The sequence below is a fragment of the Mus caroli genome, unplaced genomic scaffold (genome assembly GCF_978045245.1).
Source record: "Mus caroli unplaced genomic scaffold, Mus_caroli_1 scaffold_3, whole genome shotgun sequence".
Classification (NCBI taxonomy): domain Eukaryota; kingdom Metazoa; phylum Chordata; class Mammalia; order Rodentia; family Muridae; genus Mus; species Mus caroli.
Window position 1 is genome coordinate 6,061,344 of NW_028227258.1, and position 24,744 is coordinate 6,086,087.

Here is a 24,744-nt window from a genome sequence, read left to right on the forward strand (position 1 = left end):
CTACCCTAACCGTGAGTGTTTTTCTAATACTGAATTTTAAACTAAATGCACTCAGTTTTGCTGAGGGGTCAGTGAGTGTGTATTTTGTGTGCACCAATTTCCTAAGACATATATAAGATTATGTCCTGGCTACATGATGTGTAAATGTGCCTGACTTTTTCTGGGAAGGGAAGAACAAACATCTGTTCACCCCAGATACTAAGAACAAACCAAAGAAATGACCCCACCCAAGTCTAGCTTGGGAACCCCTGAGATTTGGGGCAGGAGCATGGGTAACTCAGAGCAGCAGCTTCTCAGAACAGCTCCCCCAGCCATGGCTGAGAGCTGTGGCCCTGAAGTTCCCCGCCCAGCCTGCAGACAGTTGCACCTCACCTTTCTTCCTCCCAAGGAAACTGCTGTCTGTGCTACCTGAGGAGAGATGGAGTCTCCAGAAGGGAGGGAACACCTACCTAGCATGTGTGCATACATTTTAAGATGCTGGGTTTTTTTGTGGTTTTGATGATCATTGAGACTGGGCCTTTCTGTGTAGGTTTGGCTGTCCTGGAATTCATTCTGTAGATGAGGCTGGCCTTGAACTCAAAGATCCTCCTGCCTCTGCTTCCTGAGTACTGGGTTAAAGGTGTGAACCCTCATGCTTAGCCTTTTTAAAAAAGTATGTAGTGACATATGATGGCATCTCAGGGGAGACGTACTGCATATATGACAGTAGCGCCATCACTGTTATAATGGAGGTGAATATTCTTCTGGCCTAGTGTTGTCGTTATATGTTTTAAGAATCTTTACATGTGCCAAGCGTGGTGGCACACGCCTTTAGTCCCAGCACTCAGGAGGCAGAGGCAGGCAGATTTCTGAGCCTGGTCTACAAAGTGAGTTCCAGGACAGCCAGGGCTATACAGAGAAACCCTGTCTCAAAAAACAAACAAAAGAATCTTTACATGTGTTAGATAGCAAACACCCAGTCACCATCTCAGTAGTGTAACCTGCTGGGGGCCAACTCTTTCGTTCGCATCCAACCACAACACTCTTAGGATCTTTATGGTTATTGTACTTTTAGAAATTACACTATACATATATATGTGTGTGTGTGTGTGTGTGTAGTTATATATATATAGTGTTTTACATATATAATGTTTTATATATGTGTGTGTGTGTGTACACACACACACATACACACACACACATATTTGTTTTGTGTTCATTTATTCCATTCATTTTTTGGGGGCTCCTACACCAAATACTACAAACATTTACTGTCTTATCTGAGGCCTCTCTGCTTGTCTCACTCTTAGCCATTTTTTTCTAGTCTCTTCTTACAGTCTCTGTGTGCCCTAAACTTCTCACATTTGTGTGCCAGTCGTAATGGACTAAGGGCACTCAAATGGCCCCATTAATACTAACTACCCCTGTAAAGGGCAGATGTGTTTTTCATCTTTTTTGTTTTTAAGATTTATTTTATGTATATGAGTACACTGTTGCTGTCTTCAGATACTCCAGAAGAGGGCATCAGATCCCATTACAGATGGTTGTGAGCCACCATGTGGCTGCTGGGAATTGAACTCAGGACCTCTAGAAGAGCAGTCAGTGCTCTTAACCACTGAGCCATCTCTCCAGCCCAGACATGTTTTTCAGATCCAGGTAAATGAGGTCACATTCTTAGATGCTGGGGGTTCACTTCAGCATCTGAACTCTGAGGACACAGAGAAGCCATAGAAGTCTGTACCACACCCACTGTTTCTAGTAGTCTTGCTTCTGCATTGCTAAGAGATCAAGGGTGAGTGTGTGGGTATCACCATGCGAGCTGCCTGACATTTCCAGAATCTCACCTACCTTCTCACTTCCCCTCTGCATCTCTGCCATCCTAAGCACTTGTGTGTACACTTGACGTTTTATACATGCTAGTCACTCATTTTTATTCATCTATTTTCATTCATTCATATTCTTACTAATGCTGAATATTAAACCCAAGTTCTTACACATGGTATGCACTCTCTACCACTGAGCCAATCTCTCAGTCTTCTTGGAAATAAGTTGAGCAAAGAGAAGTATATATTTGATAGAGTTTTATAACAGTTAAATCAGTGTAAGTAAATAACTTACTATGCCCTTGACACATGATAAGCATTTGGTGTAGCCAGCTCTTGAGTTAGACATTATGCTTTTCACTTTAAACTTTAAAGTTCCTTTTTTTTTTTTTTTTTTTTTTTTGGTTTTTCGAGATAAAGTTACTTATTATGAGATCATTTTAGCACTTACAGAGTAAGGTGAACAATATGTGTTGTTTGTTTGTTTGTTTGTTTGTTTGTTTGTTTTTCGAGACAGGGTTTCTCTGTGTAGCCCTGGCTGTCCTGGAAATCACTCTGTAGACCAGGGTGGCCTGGAACTCAGAAATCCGCCTGCCTCTGCCTCCCAAGTGCTGGGACTAAAGGCGTGCACCACCATGCTCAGCTGAACAATATGTATTTTAACACCAAACTCAAAATTCCCTTAATGACTTTATTTTAATAAAATTCAAAATAAAAGTCGGGTGATGGTGGTGCACGCCTTTAATCCCAGCACTCGGGAGGCAGAGGCAGGCGGATTTCTGAGTTTGAGGCCAGCCTGGGCTACAGAGTGAGTTCCAGGACAGCCACGACTACACAGAGAAACCCTGTCTCGAAAAACCAAAAAAAAAAAAACCACCACCACTAACAAAAACCAATCAACCAAATTTCAAAATAAAACACTATAAATTTATCATCTATGTATAAAATTAAGGCTTGGCATGGGACCTCAGCCCAGGAATTAGAAACCTGTAGTCAGATGTATGGACAGCTACCTCTGAGTTTGCTAAGGCCTCATCACTGGCATACAGCATCTGGTAGTGTATGCCTGTAATCTTAGAACTTCTTCAGAGGGAGAGTCAGGAAGATTGCCACAAGTCGGAGGCCAGTCTGATCTTCTCAGCAAGTTCTGGGTAGCCAGGGATACACATCCTATCTCAAACGTAAGGCAAGCAAAAGATCCTCAATGTGAAGTTAAGTTTTGACCCAGCACTGAGCTTTAATCATCCTATTTGTTTTGGAAAATGAAGTTTTTATTTTTTAAAATAAAGATTCCCTTCGGATGTTATTAACTAGACAAGGCACCTACCTTATAAGAGCTGCAGAAGGTCAAGGCAGCGAGATGAGTCACCACCACTCCTGAAGGCAGCACTAATGGGGCTCAGGAAACAAAGGAGAGGATGTGATTGTGGAAGGAAACACGGCACGGGAGTGAGGGACACGGCGGGGCACGTGCGTGTGAGCCAGATACATTGTGTGCATGTATGGATGACATTATTAAAGAATAAACAGAAGAGATAAAAACCACTAGACTTAGCACTTTGAGGCCTTCCATGAAGGAGCTATACGCAACCATTAACATTCATATGCGTTTTTCATGCCAACTGTCTCCAGCCACATCCTCTGCGGTGTCTGCACATGCCCCGTCAGTCATTGTAGCAGTGGTGGAAGGAAGAGGGCTGGCCAGAGGCGAGATAGGAATGGCAAGCATTGATTTAAAAAGCCCACAGATTATGTTGTCACAGTTTGCAGACAATACAACATATGCAAAGGTAAGCTGTTTTTGCAACTTGTAAATTTGAAGTAATTCTAAATCCACACAAAGACAAAAACAAAAACAAAAAAAAATCATTAATCCTTATTGGGAATAGATATTTGAAAAACTGAGATTTATTTTGAGTTTAAACTTCTAGAAACAAATGAGTAAAACATGACCTATCTTTCTGGTATTTTAAATTTGTACCTAGGTATAGATGCTTAATATATCATTTAAAATGTATTTTGACTGAAACGTTAGATTCAGACTGTTGAGTTTTATCTGTGCACTTCAACAGTTTACTTTTTAGAATATAAAACTACTTTGGAAACGGCTTACATTTAGAAAATGGTCATTTTAACCATTTCAGGCGATCACTAAACTCCACGCTCTGTCACCTTTGGAAATAATAATGTCAAACACTGCTTGTGTTATGGGAAATTCAACCAAGTTATTTACTCTGATCACAGAAAATTTTAAGGTAAGATATTTTCACTCTGGTAACATTAAAATGTAATTACTTATTTAGAATATATGTCATAATAATTTAAAGTCCTAAGGTAGTCAATTAATGCAAATTGTAATCTAAAATGTTATTAAAAGATGATAAGCCGGGCAGTGGTGGCGCACGCCTTTAGTCCCAGCACTCGGGAGGCAGAGGCAGGCGGATTTCTGAGTTCGAGGCCAGCCTGGTCTACAGAGCGAGTTCCAGGACAGCCAGGGGAACACAGAGAAACCCTGTCTCGAAAACCCAAAAACACAAAAACCAAAACAAAAAACCAACCAACCAAACAAAAAAGGATAAAAATGAGGCAGGGTACTCTTGGTCTGGCACCAGTGTTTTACTTTCAAGCACAAAAGAAAACTGTATTGGGTAGCTAAGAGGGGTTCTAGTTTTATTTCTTCTGCTGTGATATAACACTCTGACCAAAAAGCAACTTAGGAGAAAAAAGGGCTTATTTAACAATTGCAAGGCATCAGGCCACCCTGGCCTACAGAGTGAGTTCTGTGACAGCGAGGGCTATGTGGCTATGGTCCATCATTGCAGGGATGCAAAGGCAGGCGTTTAAGCAGCTTGTCACATCTCATTGACAGGTAAGCGCAGAGTACGGGTGGACTCAGGCTGCCTGCTTGTTTTCCTTTGGCTTTCTCCTGCCTTATGTAGTTCAGGCTCCCTGCCTAGGCAATGGTGTCACTCATAATAGATTTGGATTTCTCATTAATTAGCAATCAGGACAGTTTCCCTGGAGACATGTCCACAGACCAACCTAATAAAGTCAGTTCTTCAATTGAGCTCTCTTCCCAGATGATTCTAAGTTGTGGCAAGCATCACAGGTTTTCAGAATACACAAGGGTCAGGGCCGGATCCTTAGAGAGTCCTGTTTCTTTGGAAGTGACAGTGCTATCAGGCTGGCCAAAACTGAAGCTCTCAGCAAGTGCTTTTTCCTCTACATAATTTCATCTATGTGGGGGAATTATTTTAGCTTACTCTAGTTTACACTCCTCCTCAGCTTGCCACTGTAGCCTCCCTCTTTGGTACTGTGACAGGAAACCACTGAGGACAGCTCCGTCTGAGCCTTTAAGGTGTGGTTTGCGGCTTCCCTTGGCTCATCTGTCTTGTCAATTGTGGTTGTGCTTCCAAACAGCTGGCAGCATTGCAGGTGGAGTAACCCTAAAGGGGCAGGTCACTGCCCACATGCACATTATTCTGTTGCAGATACAGACTTCCCACACTGAGGCTCCGGGCTGCTGGGCTCTCTTGTTCTTTGTACACTGAGCACCTGCAGTCACACAAGCCTCTTAAAGCTCCCACATGGCTCAGCTGCTGTTGAATGTTGTTGTTTGTTGTTGTTTTTGTTGTTGCTGCTGCTGCTGCTGCTGCTGTTGTTGTTGTTCTGAGACAGAATCTCACTATGTAACCTGGCTGGCCTGGACCTTGCTTTGTGTTCCATGTTTGCCTCAAATTTAGACATCTGCCAGGCTCTGCCTGTGCTGGGATTAAAGGCACATGTAGTCATGCCCAACATGCTGTTTTGATTAGGCCTTGTAGGCCTTGGCATAAATCGCAGAAATCCACCTTAAACTAGTTTAATCAAGAATAAGCATTATTAGGCTTCATATCACCTGTTGCCAAAAACAAGGCAGACTCTCAGTCACTAATAGACTGTTAGTGTTAAGGCCCAGGTAAAGATATTAAGGCCTAGATGGACTGTTAAGGCCTAGGTAAAATGTTAAGGCCTAGGTAAGTTACTTGGATAGCCTGCCATTATAAGGAAACTTTTTCATATGTTTCTATTGTTACTAGGAATTTTGGGACGGGGGTGGGGGGGAAGGGTCGAGACAGGGTTTCTCTGTGTAGCCCTGGCTGTCCTGGAACTCACTCTGTAGACCAGGCTGGCCTTGAACTCAGAAATCCACCTGTCTCTGCCTCCCAAGTGCTGGGATTAAAGGCGTGCACCACCGCTACCCGACTAGGAAATTTTCTAATGCCAAGATTATTTACATATTTTGTTATGCTTTGTGCCCTTGAACACCAATTACAATAACAGTCAATAGAACTGTTTTGTATAGTGTGTCATAGTTAGGGTGTTACTGCTGTGAACAGACACTGTGACCAAGGCAACTCTTATAAGGCCAAAATTTAATTGGGGCTAGATTACAGGTTCAGACGTTCAAGCAATTATTATCCAGGCCAGAACATGGCAGCCCCCAGGCAGGCATGGTACAGGAGGAGCTTAGAGTTCTTTATCTTTATCTGACAGCTGCTAGCAGAATACTGGCTTCCAAGATGCTAGGATGAGAGTTTGCTTGCTTGCTTGCTTGTTTGTTTGTTTGTTTGTGACAGGGTTTCTCTGTATAGTCCTGGCTGTCTGGAACTCACTTTGTACACCAGGCTGGCCTTGAACTCAGAAATCTGCCTCTGCCCCTGTCTCCCAAGTGCTGGGATTAAAGATGTGCACCACCACTGCCCAGCTAGGATGAGAATCTTAAAGCCCACACCCACAGTGACACACCTACTCCAACAAGACCACACCTACTCCAAAAGGGCCACACCTTCTAATAGTGCCACTCCCTGGGCCAAGCATATATAAACCACCATATTCCACTTCCTGGCCCCCATAGGCTTGTTCAAACATATGAGTCTATGGGGGCCATACCTAAACATAGCATAATGCAAAATACATTTAGTCCAACTTCCAAAGATCCCATAATCTATGCAGTCTCAACAATGTTAAAAGTCCAAACTTCAAAGTCTCTTCTGACATTCATCCAATCATTTAACTGTAACTCCCAAAGCAAGACAGGAAACCAGCTGGGAAAACTCCAAACTCTGCATCTCCATGTCTGATATCAAAGTGGTCTTCAGATCTTCAACTCCTTTTTCATCTTTGTTGACTTCAACAAACTTCTTTCTCCTGGGCTGTTTTCACTCCCGGTTAACAGATTTCCTCAACAGATAGATCACGGCTCTGGCATCTTGAACTTTAGTGTTATAGCTTTTTGTTTCAATGTCTAGATCCATCCATGATCTTCTGGGCTCCTCCAAAGGGCTGGCGACACTTCTCTAGCTCTGTCCTCTGTAGCACTCTAAGCTCAGATTGATCCACTCCACTGCCACTGCTGTTCTTGGTGATCATTTCTTTGTAATGGTATCTTCAACATGCTGGGGTCTTCCGCTACAACCAGGCTTCACCAATGTGCTTCCTTCATGGTGCCAAGCCTCAAATCCTTTGCATGGCCTCTTCAGTCCTGGGCTGTCAACTGCAACTGAGGCTGCACCTTCACCAATGGCCTTCCAATGGCTGGCCTTCCATGGCCTCTCACAGTGCCAAGCCTCAGCTGCTCTTTATGACCCTTTCATGCCTTCAAAACCAGTACCGCCTGGGTGACTTTTACACAGTACCAAGTGCAGCTGCAAATCGAGGTACAACCTTGGCTATCTCTGGAACACAGCTTCTTTGCTCACTTCCCAGAAGATTTCACTTCAGTGATGCTGGTCTCTTCTTAGTCACCACTAATTTCTTAGTACCAGCTAACCAGCATCAATTGTCCCAGAAGTCCCTTCTATTCTGGACTCTAAAGCTTTGGCCATGTGGCCAAAGCTGCCAAGTACTGCTGCTTGCTAGGGCTGGAACATGCCCCCCTTTTCTATTACAATGTCACCAGCTCTTTGTTTTCCAGCTTCTTCACTGCCTAAGTTTGTCCTGGAACTTGCTTTATAGACTGACTTTGAACTCAGAGATCTGCATGCCTGTCTCCTAAGCACTGGGATTAAAGTTGTGGCCCACCAAGACTGGACATCAGCTTTACTTCACCCGGAACTCGCTGTGTTCTAGACTGGCCTTGAACTCAGAGATCTGCTTGTCTTTGCCTCCTGTGATTAAAACCTTGTATGACCATGCCTGTGCCTGAACTTAGTTGGATGGGACCTGGCCCCAAGGTCACTACTCCCTTAATTCAATTTAATATCCTTGAACATAGGATTCAGCTCCATTTCACTTCCTGGTACCCCTTTAATACCATATAGTTTATATTTTTCCTTTCTCAGCTCGCTATGCTTGTTCAAAACATTCTTCATGAGACTTAACCAGAGAACAAGGTCTGCTGGGCTTTTTTGAGAATCCCTTTGTCAATGTAATTAATATAAATCTCTTTACCTTAGCGTCAGGTAGACTCTTCAAACAAGGGCAAAAAGCTGCCACACTCTTCACCAAAATACCACAAAACAGTCTCTAGGCCACATATTGAAATTCTCCACTGAAACCTCTTGGGCCAGGTCCGTACAGTTCAAACCACTCTCAGTAACAATGTCTTCCATAGTCCTACCAGGATGGACCATTAATCCCCATTTAAAGCATTCCACTGCTTTCCAAATCCAAAGTCCCAAAATCCACTCTTCCAAACAAAAGCAGGGTCAGGCCTATAACAACAATACCCCGTCCCTTGTACCAACTTATGTCTTAGGGTTTTACTGCTATGAACAGACACCACAAACAAGGCAACCAATTGGCAAGGAGTGAATGTAGAAAAAAAAACATAGTGAGAGGAAGTCAGGAGGATGGACAGAGAGACACTGGAAGTAGAAAGGACATTCAGTTTGAAAGGGTTTGTAAGACAGTGTGGAGAAGGAGAACTGGTTGTTATTTCCTTTCCTGACATCAGTTGATGAGAAAGGTCAGCTGGGTGCTTTCTCTGCCTCTCTGAGATAACAAGCTTTCACCACAGTGTCTGGCTCCTGAGTCTTCATTTGGTAAAATCAAATGTTTTGAGAGTTTGTTTTAAGAATAACAGGTATTTCATATAAAGTGATTGGAGATAGCATCAGGGATGGTGTTATGTATTAACAAAAATCCTTCATGGAGTCAAGGAGCAGAGCACAAAAATATTTCAGCCAAAAGTATTACAAGAGAGAAAAATGGATGTGCTGTTATTGTTTCTGTATTACTCACTCACCAGAGGCCTCCTAAGTCAGAAGCAGTGTGACCTGGAAGAGGCATGAACTCAGAATTAAAGAAGTCCAACTCTATTTTACCTTTTGTTTTGTTTTGTTTTGTTTTGTTTTCGAGACAGGGTTTCTCTGTGCAGCCCTGGCTGTCCTGGAAGTCACTTTGTAGACCAGGCTGGCCTCAAACTCAGAAATCCACCTGCCTCTGCCTCCCAAATGTTGGGATTGAAGGCGTGCGCCACCACCGCCTGGCAGAAGTCTAACTCTAAAGAGGATGATATGTGAACAGTTGCTTGACTTTTCAGAATTTTAGTTACAGAACATTGGAACAAAAAGACTCATGTGAAGTTAAATGAGACACTTAACCAAGTCTTGGCATATGTGTTCATTCCTGCTAATGTCTCCTTTAGTCGTAGCAAACACACTCCACAGTCCACTTTTCCATCATCTTTCCTGTCATTACTTTGTGGGATGAGGGGGAGGTCTCATGTAACGCAGGCTGGCCTTGAACTCTCAGTCTTTTTCCCTTAGCCTCACTGTTGGGATCACCTGCCTTTATCTACCCTTTTATACTCTTTTCCCATCATTTCATTGAATAAAGAGTGCCACTATCATTGGTCATGGCGCCCAGGCCACCCTTCACAAAACAGTGACATCTAGTCTAAAATAAAATAAGCAAAGAATGAAATACCCAGGGGCCACTGTATCACTGTATCTGAATAACTTGCCATGTGGAAGCTCAGCTCCTGGATTTGACAGTGGGGTTGATGTATTTCTACCATTGCACCGCCTAGTTCTAAATGTGTACCTCTTCTCAGTTACTTTCACTTACCTGAAAACCTGTGTGTGTGGTGTCCATGCAATACACTTCCTACATGTCAGAGACTCTCATGCTTATCATTTTATTATTGTCCTTAATATACTCAGTTAAGTTCATGAAAATAATGTCTAGCTGAGAACCATAGAGTGTACTGTTATTCATATAGAAAGATGGATAGCCAATTTCTTTATTTTCTCTAAGAGTGTCTCACTACGTATAAATCACAATTTATACCAGCCTGGCCTCGAACTCACAGAGATCCACTTGCTACTGCCTCTGAGGTGGTGGGATTAAAGATATATGCCACTATTTTCAGTTTCCATTTTCATTTTATAAATGAAAAACCTTTATTTAAATATTGGAAACAATAAAAACAACTTTCTACAATATTTAAGATACCCACTCATATACTGTGAAGTGTTTAAGAAATCAGAGTTATTTTTGTGCAGGTTGTTTTGTTTTTAGGACAAACTGTTATCCTACTTTGAACTCATGAAAATCCTCCTGCCCCAGCTTTTCTAGTGTTGGGATTGTAGGTATGGTCCACTAGGCTTAGACAAGAGATCGGTATTGAACGACAACTTGCCATTTAATGATTTATTTTAAAATTTAAATCTCTTTTCAGAACGTTAATTTCACTACAGTCCAAAGGAAATACTTCAACGAAACAAAGGGCTTAGAGTACATTGAGCAGTTGTGCATAGCTGAGTTCAATTCTGTGCTAATGGAGGTGCAGTCCAGGTGAGTACAGCTGTTCCAGTGCCATTCCCCATGGACAGCAGCTTCTCTGTGTTCTTTGTATTACTACCTCTAGGACAGTACCTGGCTCAAAACGCACATCCAGTTATTAGTGACATACAAGGGTTACTGAAACTATGGACAAGGTGTACATTTCTGGTGGAAGTTAGATTTTTTCCAAATGAATTCTAATTTATTGCTATGGTAGTTGCTGCCCATTTACTTCATAGTGAAAAGTCTTGATTGGCTACAGGATGCTAGAAATGTGAATCCCAGAAGAGAGACATAGTTGGCCAGGACAGGAATAGAGCCCATAGTTGTAATCTTAGCACTATAGGGATTGAGGCAGGAGGATTCCTTCAAGTTTGAGGTCAGTTAGAGCTATGTACTAAGTTCCTAGCTAGTCAGGCCTATAGAGTGATAATCTCTTAAGGAAGAAACTGCTACTCTTCCTCCTCCTCTTCCTCCCGCTTACTCCTCCTTCTCTTCCTCCTCCCCCTTCTTCTTCCCTCTTCTTTCTCTTCCTCCTCTTCTTCCTGTTCCCTTTCCCTTTCTCCTCTCCCTCCTTCTTCCCTTTTCTCCTTTGTCCTCCTCACCCCTCCCTTCTGCCTCCTTCCACCTCGCTATGTACCCTGGCTGGCCTAGATCTTGCTGTGTAGACTAGATTGGCCCTTGTCTCCCACATGCTGGGGTTAAAGGCATGTACTACTCCCCTTGCTGAATGTTGTCTTCTAATAAACAGTGTGATAAAGTATACTGTCCTGAAAGTGACAGACTTACAAGGCTGCCTTTTCTAGCAGAGCATACTGGCTCTCATCTGTAATCTCAGCACTTGGAAGGATGATGCTCAAGGTTTGGTGGATTCCAGGCAGCTCTAGACTAGACTGATTTAAAACAAATGAAAATTTATCCATTGTTAAAGCAATCTAATATTATTTACTTAGTTTCCAAAGTTTTCATTCTCAATGTCTCTTTTTCCCTTGGATTTAAGAGCGACTCTCTGTTTGTTTACCCTAAGTTGACACTGCTGTACTGCGGTCACTTACAGGTATTACTGCCTTGCAGCGGCCGCAGCTTTATTAAAGTATGTGGAATTCATTCAGAATTCAGTGTATGCACCCAAATCGCTAAAGATTTATTTCCAAGGTAGTGAGCAGACAGCCATGATAGATTCCTCATCGGCCCAAACCCTGGAGTTGTTAGTTAACAACCAGGACTACAGGTAAGGCGACCTGACGCTTTCTTCTGACTTACTAAACATCATGTCAATTTCTGGGGTTAGTTGCGTGAAAGCTCTTTAAGTCATAGGTGGAGAAACAGGAAATAAACATTTCAATCATCACCGTGTTGTTGCTGAAGTCCGATTTTTCACAAAACCAGGTTTTCAAAAGAACAAACCAACAAAAAGCAAAACTTCAGTTTCCAAGATTAGGTGAAGGGCCATAAGCAAAAGAGGTAACAGATTCCCTGTGTGAGCCTGAGTTCCTAGGAAGACACTGTCCCTTCTGCAAGGCTGATGAGCTGGCTAGGCTGCAGTGAGGGGGAGAGGCTGAACGGGGAGAGGCAGGTGCAGGGGCCGAGCCTGACAATACCAGTGCTACCTTGGGCTATCCTTAGCCTGTAAGAGCCTATCCACGCCCACCTCTGACAAACAGATAAAAACATTTTGCCATGAATTAACAAAACTGTATTTTTCTACCAACCAAAGGCCCAGAGTTATGAAGCAGCACCTGAGGCTGCAGATGAAATTTCTCTGCTTTCTTGTCATCCCTACGTAACGGTCCACCAGCGCATTACAGAGCCCCAATTTAGGACCTTCTTGTTTCACATGGGTAACCTAAATCTGCATTCCTGGGCCATTGTTGCTTATATTTGGCTTTAGAGTAAACGGCGTCTTATCCACTCTGAGCTCAGAGTTGTCTCTTTGTGGGGACACCAGTGAGTTCATAGATGGATGCTCATTGTCACTAGTCAGGAGGAATGCAGATACACTTAGCTGCCACTGACACCACTAGCACATCCATTGACATTGCTCTGCAGTTGATTTTGTGGTACCCTCCTTGTGTTATAAGAATATAGAAAGCCAATGACCAACTCTGGTAATTATTTAAAATCACTTGTTTTATAGTGATTTAATTGTGTGTGAGTGTATGCATGCTCATACAAATTCCATGACATGTATGTGGAAGTCAGAGGACAATTTACAAGAGTTGGTTTTCTCCTTTTTCCATGTGGGTTGCAGAGATCAAGCTCAGGTCACCAGTCTTGGTGGCAGGCACCATCTCTCACTGAGGCATCACATCAGACCAAGACCATTTTTCATGTGATGAACGTGATTGTCTATCTATCCCTACACTTAGTTTCATCCTTAGTCAGTAGATTGATAAAGATTGAGCAGTAGATTGATAAAGATTATTGGCCGTCACTCACTGACCTGTAAAGCCCATGGATGCAGGAACCATGTCTGCCTCGTGTGCTCAGGCTTAGTGTAGGAGATGCCGTTGATCCTTGTTAACCACATGTGGTTCAGTGATGGCATACTTGGGATCTAGCAAGAAGTCTCTCAAACCAGATGTGGTCACACACCACGCCTCTAATATCAGCACTTAGGGCTGTAGTTGGGAGGACCTTGAGTTCAAGGTCAGGCTGAGGTATGAAAATTCAAGGATAGCCTGTGCTACAGGAGACCCCGTCTAAAATAATCAACCAAACATAAACATAAAGAAAATGTATCTTTTAGGCCTTAACTCAGACTTACTGAACTAGGATCCCCATGTAATTTGCCTATATAATAAAGTTTATGCATCATTGATATAGATTATAGAATTATTTCAGAGTTAAAAGGAAAAGGATTTTTCTTTTTCTCCTTAATAAGATTCCCACCTTGTCTTTTGGAAGGAGTAATCACACTCTCTTCGGTGTTTTAAATTACACTAAAACTGCTGGAGGGAGCCGAAGGCTGCGCTCCAACATCCTGGAGCCTCTGGTTGATGTGGAGACGATCAGCATGCGGCTGGACTGTGTCCAGGAGCTGCTGCAGGACGAGGAGCTCTTCTTTGGGCTCCAGTCAGGTGAGCAGATTTGATTATTTACTTAGAGGCTCAGTGTAGCCCAGGTTGGTCTTGAAACTCGGACCTTCCTGCCTGCGTCTCCCACTGCTAGGATTATAGGACATGCCACTATGCCTACATTAACTAATTTTACATTAAAATGCACTTAGTTTATTTGAGTTTTTTACGTTTCTGAAAGCTAGGTCACTGAAGGTGCAAATGCTTGAAAGGTTTTTTTTTTTTTAATTTTTAAAATGTGTATGAGTGTTTTGCCTATGTGTATGTCAGTGCACTGTGTGTCTGGTGCCTGCCAAGGCCAGAAGAGGGTGCTGGGATTACAGGCAGTCATGAGCTGCTGTGTGGGTGCTCAGGTCTTCTGGAAGAACACCACTAGGCATTGTCTGCAGCCCTCAGAGGAGGGTACTTTTAACCTTTAGCTTTTTCTTTATTGTTCACAGCAATATCCTGTTAGCTGCCTATCTAGTATTAGTGTAAACCCCAGTGCCAAAATTTGAAGTTGTTTCACTGTGAAATAAGCTCCAGCTTTTAAATGTTGTAAGCTTCCTGCACTAGATGCAGTGTGCACACCACTTTTTCTGTCTGTCCTTCTGTTTACCTAGAAGCAGTGCTCTGTGCCTGTCTGCTGCTAGTTCCTTCATCTGGCTGCATCTTGTCCAACTGGCTTATCTCCTGAGTTGGTCTTTGTGTGTTTGGAGGCTTTTTCCATGGGGACTTGAATTCTCCTTGGACTTCTCCTTCTCTGGCTCTCTCCATAGTTTTCCTTCTACTTTAACTGTGGAAGGTCCTTTCTCCAGCACATCCCAGTCTGCTGCCACTTTGTTTCTGGTCTCACAACTGCACTGAGATGCTTGTGTCAGAGGCACCGTTTCAGCTGTGCTTAGCTCTCTGAGCCTCTGGGATCCCTCTTACATTGCCCTCTGCTTTTGCTTTTGATGTCATACCAAGGCTATCCTAAGAGGCTGCCTTTAGGTAAGTAGAGTCCTTTAATGGTGTGTGAAAGCTCAGTGGGTAAGAGCACCTGACTGCTCTTCCGAAGGTCCAGAGTTCAAATCCCAGCAACCACATGGTGGCTCACAACCATCCGTAACGAGATCTGGCGCCCTCTTCTGGAGTGTCTGAAGACAGCTACAGTGTACTTACATATAATAAATAAATAAATCTTTTTTTTTTTTTAATATTTTTATTACATATTTTCCTCAATTACATTTCCAATGCTATCCCACAAGTCCCCCATAGCGCCCCCCACTTCCCTACCCACCCATTCCCATTCTTTTGGCCCTGGCATTCCCCTATATTGGGGCATATAAAGTTTGCAAGTCCAATGGGCCTCTCTTTCCAATGATGGCTGACTAGGCCATCTTTCAATACATATGCAGCTAGAGACAAGAGCTCCGGGGTTCTAGTTAGTACATCATGTTGTTCCAACAATAGGGTTGCAGATCCCTTTAGCTCCTTGGTACTTACTCTAGCTTCTCCATTGGGAGCCCTGTGATACATCCAATAGCTGACTGTGAACATCCACTCCTGTGTTTGCTAGGCCCCAGCATCGTCTCACAAGAGACAGCTATATTTGGGTCCTTTCAGCAAAATCTTGCTAGTGTATGCAATGGTGTCAGCGTTTAGAAGTTGATTATGGGATGGATCCCTGGGTACGGCAGTCTCTAAATGGTCCATCCTTTCATCACCGCTACGAACTTTGTCTCTGTAACTCCTTCCCTGGGTGTTTTGTTCCCAATTCTGAGAAGGTGCACAGTGTCCACACTTTGGTCTTCATTCTTCTTGAGTTTCATGCGTTTAGCAAATTGTATCTTAAATCTTGGGTATCCTAAGTTTTGGGCTAATATCCACTTATCAGTGAATACATATTGTGTGAGTTCTTTTGTGATTGTGTTACTTCACTCAAGATGATGCCCTCCAGGTCCATCCATTTGGCTAGGAATTTCATAAATTCATTCCTTTTAATAGCTGAGTAGTACTCCATTGTGTAAATGTACCATAATTTCTGTATCCATTCCTCTGTTGAGGGACATCTGGGTTCTTTCCAGCTTCTGGCTATTATAAATAGGGCTGCTATGAACATAGTGGAACATGTGTCCTTTTTACCGGTTGGGACATCTTCTGGATATATGCCCAGGAGAGGTATTGCTGGATCCTCCGGTAGTACTATGTCCAATTTTCTGAGGAACCGCCAGACTGATTTCCAGAGTGGTTGTACAAGCTTGCAATCCCACCAACAATGGAGGAGTGTTCCTCTTTCTCCACATCCTCGCCAGCAACTGCTGTCACCTGAATTTTTGATCTTAGCCATTCTGACTGGTGTGAGGTGGAATCTCAGGGTTGTTTTGATTTGCATTTCCCTGATGATTAAGGATGTTGAACATTTTTTCAGGTGTTTCTCTGCCATTCGGTATTCCTCAGGCGAGAATTCTTTGTTCAGTTCTGAGCCCCATTTTTTAATGGGGTTATTTGACTTTCTGGAGTCCACCTTCTTGAGTTCTTTATATATATTGGATATTAGTCCCTTATCTGATTTAGGATAGGTGAAGATCCTTTCCCAATCTGTTGGTGGTTTTTTTGTCTTATTGATGGTGTCTTTAGCCTTGCAGAAGCTTTGTAGTTTCATGAGGTCCCACTTGTCAATTCTCGATCTTACAGCACAAGCCATTACTGTTCTATTCAGGAATTTTTCCCCTGTGCCCATATCTTCAAGGCTTTTCCCCACTTTCTCCTCTATAAGTTTCAGTGTCTCTGGTTTTATGTGAAGTTCCTTGATCCACTTAGACTTGACCTTAGTACAAGGAGATAGGAATGGATCGATTCGCATTCTTCTACATGTTAACAACCAGTTGTGCCAGCACCATTTGTTGAAAATGCTGTCTTTCTTCCACTGGATGTTTTTAGCTCCCTTGTCGAAGATCAAGTGACCGTAGGTGTGTGGGTTCATTTCTGGGTCTTCAATTCTATTCCATTGGTCTATTTGTCTGTCACTATACCAGTACCATGCAGTTTTTATCACAATTGCTCTGTAGTAGAGCTTTAGGTCCGGCATGGTGATTCCACCAGAGGTTCTTTTATCCTTGAGAAGGGTTTTTGCTATCCTAGGTTTTTTGTTATTCCAGATGAATTTGCAGATTGCACTTTCTAATTCGTTGAAGAATTGATTTGGAATTTTGATGGGGATTGCATTGAATCTGTAGATTGCTTTTGGCAAGATAGCCATTTTTACAATGTTGATCCTGCCAATCCATGAGCATGGGAGATCTTTCCATCTTCTGAGATCTTCTATAATTTCTTTCTTCAGAGACTTGAAGTTTTTATTATACAGATCTTTCACTTCCTTAGTTAGAGTCACGCCAAGATATTTTATATTATTTGTGACTATTGAGAAGGGTGTTGTTTCCCTAATTTCTTTCTCAGCCTGTTTATTCTTTGTGTAGAGAAAGGCCATTGATTTGTTTGAGTTAATTTTATATCCAGCTACTTCACCGAAGCTGTTTATCAGGCTTAGGAGTTCTCTGGTGGAATTTTTAGGGTCACTTATATATACTATCATATCATCTGCAAAAAGTGATATTTTGACTTCATCTGCCACTTTGTTTCTGGTCTCACAACTGCACTGAGATGCTTGTGTCAGAGGCACCGTTTCAGCTGTGCTTAGCTCTCTGAGCCTCTGGGATCCCTCTTACATTGCCCTCTGCTTTTGCTTTTGATGTCATACCAAGGCTATCCTAAGAGGCTGCCTTTAGGTAAGTAGAGTCCTTTAATGGTGTGTGAAAGCTCAGTGGGTAAGAGCACCTGACTGCTCTTCCGAAGGTCCAGAGTTCAAATCCCAGCAACCACATGGTGGCTCACAACCATCCGTAACGAGATCTGGCGCCCTCTTCTGGAGTGTCTGAAGACAGCTACAGTGTACTTACATATAATAAATAAATAAATCTTAAAAAAAAAAAAAAAGCTTTCTCACATTAGCCTAGTGTGACTGCACTCCAGAACTCCTTTCAAGGATCAGTCAAGCCTTGTACAGGATTTCCCGTGACATTCTCTCTGTCCCTCCCCTTTCTCTTCCCTCCTTTGTCCCTATCTCCTTCTCGTCCCCCTTTCTCTCCTTTTCCTTCATTTTATTTTCTCTTCCCTCTCTTTTCCTTCTCCCCACCTTTCCTTCTTCTTCTTTCTTTCTTTTTTTTTTTTTTTGGTTTTTTGAGACAGGGTTTCTCTGTATAGCCCTGGATGTCCTGGAACTCACTTTGTAGACCAGGCTGGCCTTGAACTCAGAAATCCGCCTGCCTCTGCCTCCCGAGTGCTGGGATTAAAGGCGTGCGCTACCACAACCGGCCCCCTTTCCTTCTTAAACATGTATTTTTATTTATGTGTACATGTGTGGCAGCATGAATTTATGTGTACCACATGCATGTAGGTGCTCTCAGAGGCCAGAGGCGTTGTATCCTGTGGAACTGGAGTTATAGCCCTCCCTTCTCATTGAGACAGGATCTGCTATATAATCCAGACTAGCTTCAAATTTGCACATCTTCAGAGTGCTTGCATTATGGACAAGTGTGTGCCACCACATTCAGCTGAAAGTATGTTCTTGTCACTTTCTTTTTCTGTTATTGTCCCATCCCTCTTGTTTTGTCTTTGATGCACATCCTTGCACATGAATTCACTTTTGCATCAATCTTCATATTCTACCATTACCACTATCAAATTTTCTGTTTAGTAGATTCATAGCATATATTCCCAGCCCAGAACTTGAAGTTATTTCTTTGTGTGTTTGTGTATATATGTATAGTATGCATGCTCGAGTATGTGTGTGTGTAGGTATGTATGTCACATGTGCTTATATACATGTATACATGGGTGTGGAAGCCAGAGATTGACTTCAGGGAGTTTCCTCAATTGCTCTCAGGCTTATTTATTGAGGCAGGGAAATAGGTTCTTTGAGAGGGATGAATCCTTTCTAGAACTGAGGAGCTAATGTCACAGAAACTTAACAGAGTCCAAGACCACCTCAAGCCATTGGCTTCAGGTTTATTACATCTCACCCAAGAAGAATAAGGAAACACAGACAGGGAGTAAGTAGACAAACATGTTACTAAGGAAATGTAAGAACTCTCCAAAGTGTGAGATTCCAAGGGAGGAACACTGCTGTGCTGTGCTGTGCTGTGTGTGTTGTGCTGTGCTGTGCTGGGCTGTGCTGTGCTGTGCTGTGCTGTGCTGTGCTGTGCTGTGCTGGGCTGTGCTGTGCTGTGCTGTGCTGTGCTGTGCTGTGCTGTGCTGTGCTGTGCTGACCGGTGGGTTTTATGGAGCTTGTGGCAGGGACTGGAGGAATTCTGACTGCGCTCATCACTAGTGGGACTGTTCCCTTGGGGGGCGGCACATTAAGAGCTAAGCAGTTACACGCCCACAGGCCTCAATCTATGTTCCCCTTGCCAAATGGGGAGCTACTTGTTCACTTAGAGTGTGGCGTTATATATGCTCCTCAGGTAATACATGACCATCGACAGCTAAGCTCGTGATCCATCATGGGTCTGAAGCAGGCGAGCTGCCATCAGCCATGACTTAACTTTGTCTTGTTGGGGCAGGCGGCCATCACAAGATCACAAGTCTCTTTCCTGCCCTGTGATTATATAGGATGCAGACATTGACTGGGATTTGGCTGTGCCTAAGTCACCACTGACTTCCCTGTGGCATATGTTGTCTGAGCTCCAGTGAATAACCCCAGAATACCCTTGCTTTGATTGGTCTATGAAGTTCAAATGCCCACTTTCTGTTGCAGTCATATCAAGATTCCTGGATACGGAGCAGCTGCTTTCTGTTTTAGTTCAAATCCCAAAGCAAGACACGGTATGTGTTACAGGTACCATTTGCTATGCTGTTGGCTTTATGAAACAGCTTGTGTTGATGGACAGTGATGTGAATGAGTGATGAGACTGGGGTCATGGGTAAGTAAGTGCACCTCACTGACTGACGCCCAGCAGGGTCTTCTGCCTTAGGAAGCAGCACCTTGGTAGTTGAGAATTAGTGTACGTAAGCTAATCAGATATTTACTCAATATATACTCTTCAACTAACTTAAAATCTAAGCCATTTCCTACTATATACAAACTTATGTTAGCCCTAAAGTTTAGATATTGCTTTCTGTCTGTTGTATTTTCTTTGTTTTGTTTTTTTGAAATAGGGTCTCAGAAGTCTTGGCTGTCCTAGAACTCACAATGTAGACCACTTTAGATCCACCTGCCCCGCCCTAATTGTGTGCTGAGATTAAAAGCGCACACTATCAGGTCCAGCTATATCGTTCTTCAAAGCAATCATCAAATGATTTTGATTAGTTTTCAAATATGCTTAATCTTTAAAAACTGAAACCTCTCTGGATAATTTTCAAATTTAAGTAGCTCTTATAGGTAAAGGATATAATTACAGATAAAGAACATAATAGACTGTTTATATTTTTCCTTTCAGGGTGAACTGAAGGATATTTAATTACATATGTGTATATTTATGTACGTATACTTGAAAAGGAGCTGTGTACATTTCTAAAACTTGAGTGTGATGACTTGTATAAATTCATTGGTACCTAATGCATATTTAGGGGAATTTCTTTGTGCTTTAGAGAGCAGAGTCCTTTTGTAATAGAAGCATCACGAGGTAGGAAAAGCCTGCTGCTGACAGGCACAACATAGCTGGGAGCCTCTAAGTGAGAGAAGCCTTTCTGATCCAGTCTATACAAGTGATGGAAGAGAGTCGGCTAGCTCCATAGCGGAGCTGTGGAATTATCCCTCCTCAGTGTCTGGTAGCATTTGTGTGAACCTTCATTCTTCCTTCCTTCCCTGTTACAGAGCTTTTGTGAGCATGGCCATCAGTACCTATACTCTGTAGAAAACTTGAATAAAATCGATGAGATGTGATTCCAATGGAATGGACTTTGTTAAGTTGTGCCTCTCAAAGTCTTCGTACACTTCCTGGCATGCAGTTGCTCACAGTGCCCCCACATCTCCTGTGTCTGTGGAATCTTCTGTGACGTGCTCTCATACGATGTGGTGACGTGAATGTGCCCTTCCCTGATCTGCTAGGGTTATCACCTCCATGGCTCCCCTTGGGATACTTACTGGCTGCTTTATTTCATACTTGTAGCTAGTGTACACAATCATAAGTACATTAGGATCTGCTTTTACACATATGCCACTGTGTTTGTTCATATTTACCATTATGTATTTGCACACATATTGTGCTTTGTTCATATTTCCTCCTTGATGCCCTTCCTCATTCTCCCACACTTTAGAACATAGATTCTGTATGTGGCCAAAAATGTGAAATTTGTCTTTCTGAGTCTAAGACTAGCTTATTTCACTTATCTTCAATTTCATTGATTTTTCCCAAAATTTCACTCATCACAGTTGACTAAAACATATGTTCCACCTCAATTTCCATGTCTGTTCTTCTGTTGATGAACCTCAAGGCTAAGACCACCCCTGGGTAAGGTGGGTTTGTCTACTTTCCATTGCTTCTTTGTTTTTGCTCTGTTTGCTGATCCTGTCCTGAACATTCTAATTATAGAGCTGGAGTCATTTGACTTAAAAACCTGTCTGCTGCTGTTGCTCCTCCTTGCCTTCCTCATCTTCCTCCTCCTCCCTTCCTCCTCCTCCCCTCTTCTTCCTCCCCTCCTCTTCCTCCTCCCTTCCTCTTCCTTTTTAAAGATTTATTTATTTTATATATGTTAGGATACTGTCACTGTCTTCAGACACACCAGAAGAGGGCATGGGATCCCATTACAGATGGTTGTGGTAATCCATGTGATTGCTGGGAATTGAACTCAGGACCTCTGGAAGAGCAGTTAGTGCTCTTAACCTCTGAGCCATCTCTCCAGGCCCTTAAAAACCCTCCTTGTTTTCTAAAATGGATAATGTGATGGTTTACATATACTTGGCCTAGGGAGTGGCACTATTAGAAGGTGTGGCCTTATTGGAGAAAGTGTGTCACTGTAGACATGGGCTTTAAGACCCTCATCCTAGCTTCCTGGGAGCCAGTATTCTGCTAGCAGCCTTCAGATGAAGATGTAGACCTCTCAGCTCCTCCTTACCATGGCTGCCTGGATGCTGCCATGCTCCCACCTTGATAATGGACCCTCTGAACCTGTAATCCAGCCCCAATTAAATGTCGTCCTTGTAAGAGTTGCCTTTTGCCTTGGACATGGTGTCTGATCACAGCAGTAAAACCCTAACTAAGACAGATACTTCGTGACAAAATTGTTCATGCTATAGTAATGCTTTAACTTTAGCCCACAATTACAACTGAATGGTGGTGCAGAGACACCAATGCCAAACATTGTGTTATCACAAGAGGGGAAGATGCTCAAGTCAGGAGTGTGAAGAGGGGCCAGGGGAAAGGAGGGCAGGGGAGAGAGAAGAACTTTATGACTACAGTGCCAGCAAGCCTTTAAGGGAAGGTGTCTCGATGGGCAAATGCTGAGGTTTGTGATGGAAGGCTCGGACTTGGATATTTGTGCACTGGCAGAAACAAGACTACAAAGTAGATATACCAACCTTGGCTGTCAGCTTGGTGTGTGACAGGCAGATAAAATTAGTTGACACACTCCAGATGCTTTATCACTTTACTTTTTTATTTAGCTCTGTAAATTCATTTGTATTCATTTGTGTGTGCAGGACAAAGAGCCATGTTTCTTTTCCCCAGATGGATTCACAATTGTGCTGCTGCCATTTATAGAAAGGTTCTTATGAACTTTGACTTATGAACTTGGCCATAAGTCAAATTGTTGTCTGTTTTGGGGTCCATTTCTAGACTCCTGCTTTACAACCTATAGCTTAACTCTTTCTCCCTTCTCCCTTCTGGTAATAATGATGCTTTTTCCTGCTTAGTTTTATTTATTTTGATCTTCTGTTTAGTGTCAGGAATACATTGTAAGAGAATATGAGATTACATCTTTAAGGACAAAAACATTCATGATGTTTCTTGCACACTGGGTCTTTTGTACTGAGAATCCAGGTGAGGCCTCACATAAAGTTCAGTGCGTCATAACTGTGACATCTTCAGCCCGTCTCCCGTCAGTGTTACATTTGCTCATGCCTTTGCTCAGCTTTTGAGAACATAGTTTAATTTCTGTGAAGTTTATTTATATCGTTTTAAGTGCTATATTCTGAAAGGCTATTATTAATTTGAGACACTAAAATTGTTAAAATTGTTTTGCTTGCCCAACAGGAACCAGTGGGGAAAGTTTTTCTAAGTCACCTGAGAAACTGAGATTCAACCTGTTTCCAAGAAGCTTTGTGTCTTATTTAGTTAATATCAGTCTCTTGCTGCTGCTAAGTATTTGTATTGCTGCTGTGTTTCCTTTGACTGTTATAGTTTAAATTGCACCAAAGATACTGAAATAGAATGAAAATTAGTACAATTATGTGAACTCTCATCAAATTTTCAGGAGACGAGCATATTGGGTTTATAGTTATGGTCAGTAATTTCTAACCACTATCTGGGTTGGTATCCCAGCTTTGCTGTATAATTCTATGGGATATTATTATTCGTAGAAGTTGACTGGCCAAGAGGAAAACCCATCACTGAATTGAAACTTAGGGTGTTTACATTTGTCTTTTATCTGGACAGGTTAACGCAGCTGAATCAAAGATAACAAATTTGATCTATCTGAAGCATACCTTGGAACTTGTGGAGCCTTTAAAGGTAATTCACATGTGTATTGCACAAGACATATAAAATATTGTTTTTAGACATTTTCTTTAGAAAAAAGTAAACTTAGAAGTTGTAAGAATAGTGTGTTTTCTCCCTTTACATATATAGAACATGCATGCATAAATATGTGTTACATATATAGAACATGCATGCATAAATATGTGTTACATATATAGAACATGCATGCATAAATATGTGTTACATATATAGAACATGCATGCATAAATATGTGTTACATATATAGAACATGCATGCATAAATATGTGTTACATATATAGAACATGCATGCATAAATATGTGTTACATATATAGAACATGCATGCATAAATATGTGTTACTGACCCCTAAAATAAGTTATAGCGTCTAAGTACTAGTCAGTCTTTTCTATGAGCAAGGGCGTCCTACATAACCTCAATATATTTATCATATCCAGAATAGTTAACATGATTATAATACTGCTATCTGTATCTCACACTCATTTCAGTTGTTTAATGGTAGTAATTTTCTCTGTGGTTTTCTAAAAGACTTCATCCATAACCATTAATGTCTTTAAACTCGATTGTAGCACTTTTAAAAAACATTTTTTGTTTATTAAAAAAGTATACAATATATTTTCATCATGTTTTCCCTTCTTCGGATCTCCCTACCTCCCTACACCCAACTTTATGTTCTTTTTCTCTAAGAAAAACAAACAAAGTTGGAATATTGTAAGTTTAAGAAACTGCTGTTGGGCTCAGTGGGTTAAACACTTGCTGTCAACCTGACCACCTGAATATGATTCCTAAGACCTATAAAGTGGAAGACCCTGCATGATATCTTCTAACCTTCATACATGTGCTGTGGTGTGCACATGACTACACACATACACATAAAACTAAGTGATTGAACATTGAAATAAAAAGCTTCTGATGTCCATGGTATATTAAGTGAAGGAAAAGGGAACATATATAAGTTTTTAGATTTCAGATGGAGGCAGGAATTGTACCATAATATTTAGATATGTAATCTTTGGAAAGGAACTTGAGTTATGAGTGACTGAGTTTTTATGCTTCTGTGGACTCTTCAGTTCCCCAGCATGGACATACTGCTTCCATTCAGAAGCAGATCAAATCATAGCCATCTAGTCTCCCCAAGCTCAAGCGAGCCACTCTTTCCTCCTCCTCCTCTGCCCTTTGTTCAGTCAGTGCCCATTCGCAGTTCCCATTAAAGAAGAAAGTTCTCAGTCCCATTTCTGCTGTATGGGGAGGGAGAAACTGCTCCATTTACAAATATATAAATCCAAATATTGAAATTATCTGTAGGGTAACGTAAGGTGTACAGCAGCAGCTGTTTCAGTGCCTACCTTAGTAAGAAGTTGGATGTCATTTGGGAGACAGAAAAACAGAAATCTTCACCTTG

General features: G+C 42.1%; 1 protein-coding gene across 2 annotated transcripts in view; it reads left to right on the plus strand.

Moving 5' to 3' along the window:
* Positions 1-24,744, plus strand: part of Msh4 (mutS homolog 4) — a 53,933-nt gene that overhangs the window by 8,762 nt on the left and 20,427 nt on the right. For both annotated transcript variants that reach the window (XM_021158083.3, XM_085835378.1), the window contains 7 exons: positions 3,435-3,592; positions 3,947-4,057; positions 10,468-10,583; positions 11,629-11,802; positions 13,479-13,651; positions 19,425-19,492; positions 23,263-23,337. In XM_021158083.3, coding sequence (XP_021013742.2) covers positions 3,435-3,592; positions 3,947-4,057; positions 10,468-10,583; positions 11,629-11,802; positions 13,479-13,651; positions 19,425-19,492; positions 23,263-23,337 — 875 coding nt within the window. The remainder of the gene's footprint in view (positions 1-3,434; positions 3,593-3,946; positions 4,058-10,467; positions 10,584-11,628; positions 11,803-13,478; positions 13,652-19,424; positions 19,493-23,262; positions 23,338-24,744) is intronic.